The 6,164-nt window shown below is 42.9% G+C and overlaps 1 protein-coding gene across 1 annotated transcript; it reads left to right on the top strand.

Annotated features, from left to right (window-relative positions):
• Positions 1–332: 332 nt before the first annotated feature.
• LOC128860953 (uncharacterized) lies at positions 333–5,710 on the top strand. Its single transcript, XM_054098770.1, has one exon. It carries the CDS (start codon positions 2,960–2,962, stop codon positions 4,901–4,903), a length of 1,944 nt encoding a protein of 647 aa, XP_053954745.1. The 5' UTR covers positions 333–2,959; the 3' UTR covers positions 4,904–5,710.
• The last annotated feature ends 454 nt before the right edge of the window (positions 5,711–6,164 follow it).

The following is a 6,164-nucleotide window of genomic DNA, read 5'->3' as shown; positions in this document are numbered from 1 at the left end:
GAATTTTGCCACTCTCTTTCCATCTAAGGAAGAGTGGAATAAGGGATTCTCATTAAACAACTTCGACACTACAGTCTATACAGATGGTTCTAAAATGGATTGTGGTGTTGGAGCTGGTATATATTCTCATAGACTTAAAATTGAAAAATCTGTGCGCCTCCCCAATACCTGCAGTGTCTTCCAGGCGGAAGTACTGGCAATTGGGGAAGCTTGTAGGCTACTAATCACAGACTTCTCTTTTAAGAGCAATATCGCTATTCTCTCGGATAGCCAAGCTGCAATCCAGGCACTGGATTCGGCGACTACAACCTCAATGGTGGTGGAACAAAGTAGGAATAGCCTTTCCACCTTGAGCGAAAAACATAATGTTACCTTAATCTGGGTCCCAGGACATCGGAATATTGAAGGTAACGAAAAAGCAGATGAACTGGCAAGAGGGGGATCTGCCATGAATAACGCTCTTGCAGAACCGGTATTCACACCATTAGGCGCAGTCAAGAGTACAATTTCCCTAAAATACCTCCGAATGGCGGAGTGTAGATGGAGGGGCCAGACGAAATGCAAAATCAGCAGAACGTTATGGCCCACCTACAACCTTAAACAATCATCAATATTGTTAAACATGAAACGACGGGATGCCGGGAGACTAACGGCAGTCGTAACTGGCTTTTGGTCTGTCGGAGAACAGGCAGCCAAAATGGGCATCCCTCACAACACATACTGTCACAGTTGCAAACAACCGGAGAAAAAGGAAACAATCTTCCATTTCCTCTGTGAATGCCCTGCCCTATGGAAGGACAGAATGTTAACCCTGGGCAAACCGCTGTTCGAGGAGCTCGAACAACTGTCTGGCTTAGATGTCAACAACCTAATAAGGTTCCTGAACCGCACAGACTGGGTATAGTCATGCCGTAAATAACAAGTTGGTAAAGAGGATGTGGCAACAAAATGGTGCGGAAGCGCTAGTTGGATTCAGGATGAATCACCACTCTAACCAACCAACCAACCGGCATAGCATAGTAAAGCAAAACGCAAGGAATTCATTAGGGCCATACTGCTTAAGTAATATAATAGATTCAAATTGGTTAAACTTCCCAACTTCGTGATCAGTTTTCAATTTAAAAATTAATTCACAAAATATCAGTCTGGGTTTAACTTAATAACATTTTTTTTTAATATCATTCCTGGCAATTTCTGTTTGTACCAGTTATAATTTAAGTAAAAAGAAAACGTTTTTTGCTACCATTTTTACCAAAAAGGTATTTAATTTTTCCACTTTCTACGCCCTTCTTAAATGCGACCTTTTGTAAGGGAGTGTCAAAATTCTAATGTCACAAGTGAGCAAACCTTTAATAATTGAATCATGGTATGTATGCATGTAATATTCTGCGATATTTGGAAGCTTTTGATTTTTTCATTGACAATTTAAAAATACTGATTATTTTAGGTCCCTTGCATAAGTGCAGCTGATTTTCCTTATTTTGTTGCGCGAGATGTGCACTGATCCGGCTAGTCTGCATATGCAGAAATGTATATGGAGGCTTTTTTTTGATCAGACTCTAATAAAACCGTTATTGTGCATATTAGCGTATTTTTATGTCTAATTAGAGTGCACATCATACGCGGCTTTCCAGCACAAATTGACAATAAAAACTTGTGCAGACGTGTTTGTATACGCCAGAAAAGGGGGAAAAGCAATACAATAAATTAAAAGAAAAAAGAAAAACAATTTAAGTACAAGTAGCTCGTAGATGCTGTGTAGTTAGTCGCCCCCTACTCCGTCTACTGATCAGCTGAACAATCGCCAAAGTGAAGCATGCAATGTTGGCGTTGTCAAAACAAAAAAAACGAAAAAAAAAATACTATCACGAAGTGAGCTAAAGCTTGTTTCATGAAAAATAATAGAAACCTACAGACACAAAATACAGCATGAATAAAAGGTGAACAACAACAACGAAGAGAAAAAATCGTAATTCGAATTGCTCCCGCAAGACGACGAAGACTAGTACGCCCCCACAAAAGTTAGCATCGGCTGAGGCATCAACACACAATTGCAGCTAAACAAATCTAAAAAAGTACATATAAATACTAAATATCCGCCGTTTCAACGTCATCATTAGGTTCGCGCCACGAAAATGGTCAAAATAGTCTGAGCCAGCGTTGCTGCGGACTCAGACGGCGAACGCGGTTGACGACTAACGGTGGTGGATAGATAATAACAATAACAACAATATAACAACTAACAACTGATCACGACGGCAAGCTGGTGAATCGCAAAGCATCCAACAATAAAAACAAGAGTAACTACAACAATTTTGTTTAGCAGCAGCCACAGCAATTCCTCGCTCTGAGCCACATTTAGCTTTGAAGTTCGAGTAATGTTTCTGTTTGTTTTGTGAGTTTTCGCCGACGGATTTTGGTTCTCTGCTCGCAAACACGTTTCATTGTTAGCTACGAAATGCGAAATAATTATTGCCAAGTTGCTGCGACGAGGCCTGGCTCAGTTGCTTGAGCGCAGCGTACGTGTTAAGACTTGAACGGCATTTGAACGAGTAAAAATCGCACGCTTGAATTGGCTTAATTTTGAGGCGAGACGAAGGAGCGTAGCGCACGACTGAACCGAGCTGAACCTGCATGAGAAGTGCAGTAGTGGAAAAGTGCAACGAATCGGTGACAAAGAAAGAAAAGTCTATTAAAAAAAAACGAACAAAAAATAAAACAAAAGCGAACATCACCGTCACAAGAGTTGAGTCGTGTATCAGACAGCATTCAGACGCGCGGTGGCAGTGCAGCTAAAATTACTACAAATTACTTACTATATATCGTCGTGGATGGTGTACTAATAATTGATCTTGTGTGCCCATTTGTAAAGCCTGCGCACTTTGTCATTAACCACTTAAGTTAACCGCTCCGCTTACTAGTTCTCAATCGGCTAGTTGGTCGCTGTGGTGCATAGGAAATGTCGTTCTTTCGAAACTTCCGTGCGAAAACGCGTAGTAAGAGTTCATCTCGTGATGCCACACCCGTGAATATGCACTCACGTCCTGACAGCGTGAACAGCAATGTAACAACGCACACAATTGGCACAACGTCAACGCGTCGCGAATCGATCGACTCACGTGCAGATTCTCTGCTCAATCGCAGCGATACCTTCATACTCAACTCCGATCAGGAGGACAAGGAGAGCAAACAGACTTCTTCGAATAACTCAACGTTAGAGAAGAAAACAAAAAAGTCTAAAGTGCTAAGCAAATTTGCTACGTTCACCAAGCGCAAAAAGACGCCGACACCGGAGAAAGCTGACTCCTTGGAACATCATCCGAGTGATAGTGCAACTAATACATATTACAAATGGAAAGCCGATGGTCCGACTTCGGCGCATGCTTTGGATTATGATTCACACGCTGACCCATTTAACTTTCTCTACGAGCAGCATTCCACCTTGAAGGAGATGCACCAGGGTAGCAGTAGCGGTTCCATGCATTCCTCACACAGTTCCAACTCAAGCGCGCACAACCAGCCCTTCGATTCATCCACCTATCGCAAGGGGAAAATACCCACACAGCTGAAAGAACAACTTTCACAGCTGAAAACACAGACTAAGCCAGATCTGCATGAGGCTGAGGAGTTGGCTGTCGAACAGGAGTCTGCCGCAGACAAATATAAGACAGTTACGCTAAATAGTTTTCGCAAATCATTTCGTGAGAAATTCCTACAAAACCAACATAATCCAGCGCATAATCCTGCCTGGTTTGTGGAGGTCGAGCCGCCGAAGATAGAAACGCGCGGACGTTGTGAATCCAAAGAGAATCGACCCGACTTTCTAGTATTCGAAAATGAAAATTACCGCCCAAATTCACGTTCGCCCGTACGTGACAGCAAGGACCGTACGTCACGCACTATTAGCCGATCGCCGGTGAAACGTAACGAAACATTTCGCATGGAACGTCCCACATTCGAAGCGTCCAAAAATAGTTCAGCGCGCCATAAGGACACACAGCTGCCTGAAGTGCCATCGATACGGATTGAAATCAAGAATTCGATAACGCCAAATATGCCAACGCGTATGGTGCCAGTGGGTGTGGCCAAGCCCATGCCCTCGCAGTACAGCATGAAGGATAGCTATCCAAGTCCAACAGCGCGCAACGGAGGCACTACCATACCAAACGCAACACAACAGAGTAAATCCGCTAAATTAAGTAGCCGCGATAAGTCACCGCTACACAATTGGGGTAAGCCGATTACCGTCATGCCCGTGCGCTATCCAACCGCTGTGAAGAGCGGCGCACCATCAACCGGCGGACGCTACCAAACGCTGGTACAAATACGCAATGAGGCCAATACAAAACAAACGCCGCCCACACAAACGCAGCGCTCGCCGCAGAGTCGCAGTCGTATTTCCACACGCATACAACTGGGTGGAGTTGGCGGTTCGCCCACTTTGCAGAAGCGCCTCAGCACACCCGGTACACGCCATTCACTTGCCACGCCTCTACAAATGAACGCACTTAGCAGCTATGAGCTGTTGAAAAACACACCGACAATGACGACCAAGTCCGCAATGGATCAACAGTCGGCGCTGCAGAAGCTCCAACAACCAAAGCACACTTACTTTGGTGACGCGGCGCTACATCCTGTCAATGGCAACACTAATAAAACCATTTCAACGACAACATTTTGCATGGGTCGTACGCCGGTTCATTCAACTACCGGCACCAGCAGCTATCCAACAGCGGCGAGTCGGCTGCAACAACCACAGGTGCTGCGCATAGCTGGTGGCAGCATGAACTATCAAAATCGTGCGCAACAGCAACAGCAGCGGCAGCAACAACAACCACAGCAGCGAGTGCTGGTGCCAACACAAAGGCGTTCACGTTCACCGGTCAAAATGCCATGGCGCTGAGTGGCTGTATCGGGGCGAATAATTAGCATATTTTTTTTTTTTTTTGTTTTTGGTATTTTGTATGCGATATACATACACATTTCAAAGCTGTGTGTGAGCATGCGCGTGTGCGAAATCTGGCTGGTGGACGAGGCAACGCAAGCGGGAGTCAATGCGTTCTACAATTTTTTCTAATCGAAATTTGCTTCTTAATTAACCATGGCGGGTTGCGGCAACTCCCACGCCGCTTTTCACAACAAAATCTACTAGGCGCTTACAAAGATCTAATGAAACCAAAATATAAGTGACACCCATTCAGACTGATCAACTGCACCCTGTTAAAACTAAACCCGAAGAAAAATTTAAAAATTGACTGAGGTTCAGCTACATAGTATTTCTAATGCGAAATAATCGACTGTGGTGAATAGAAAAATCAAAGGAGACCAACGCAAATAAGCGTAAAACTAAAATAATGTAAAGAATAACTCGAGGCAAAAAATTGTATTTAAAATAACTCATTTAACGTAAATAACACCTATTTAACGAAATTCATATTTATACACATACCCATACACTCATACAAACCTACACACACACATATACGACTTGGTTGTGTAAACGAATAAAAATTGCTCAACAATTTAATAATAATGAGTATCATGGAAATTTAATTGCTATACTCGTAAATTGTTGTTTTCTTCTCCACCTTGCGGATCATGAAAATGGTAATTAAATCGATTATGCCCAAAAAAGCGACCTTTGCCTAATGAGATGAGATCAGCCCTTGAAAAAGTGTAGCTGATGAAAGTCAGTCTGGAGTCAAAAGCGTTTGGATACGATTTTGTAAAGTTGCTTCGAGTGGGCGAAGTGTGACTTAAATCGTATGCAAAAATGCAAAATGCACAGGTTTGGTAAGCTTTGCAAGTGTTTTACAGTACAAGGGTCCCCCGTTAAATTGGTTCCGTTTTATTCGAAACTTGATTTTTTTTTAGTTTACATTGCGACTAGTTAGAAACATAAATAAAGGGGTTTCCAATAACAGGTGTTAATTTGAATAGCGCGCTATTTCGGTAGATGTCACTTTTGAAGTTGTCATTGTTTGATTTTTAACAAGTAGAAACTACGCCATTAATAAAAATGGAGCAATACACGTGGGCTTTTCCTGCATTTTTTATTGTGTCTGCTACAGAATCAATATTTATTTAGGTCGCACTCGACATCGGAGCTACAGATAAACCGACCGAAGAAGCACCGACTGCACGTTTAATAATTTTATTCTGGA

The sequence above is a fragment of the Anastrepha ludens genome, chromosome 4 (assembly GCF_028408465.1).
Source record: "Anastrepha ludens isolate Willacy chromosome 4, idAnaLude1.1, whole genome shotgun sequence".
In the NCBI taxonomy this organism is placed as follows: domain Eukaryota; kingdom Metazoa; phylum Arthropoda; class Insecta; order Diptera; family Tephritidae; genus Anastrepha; species Anastrepha ludens.
This window is presented reverse-complemented; position numbering and strand designations above follow the sequence as displayed.

Bases quoted from the DNA above. Each gene is read 5' to 3' on its own strand.
- LOC128860953 (XM_054098770.1), top strand. From the start codon at position 2,960: ATGTCGTTCTTTCGAAACTTCCGTGCGAAAACGCGTAGTAAGAGTTCA.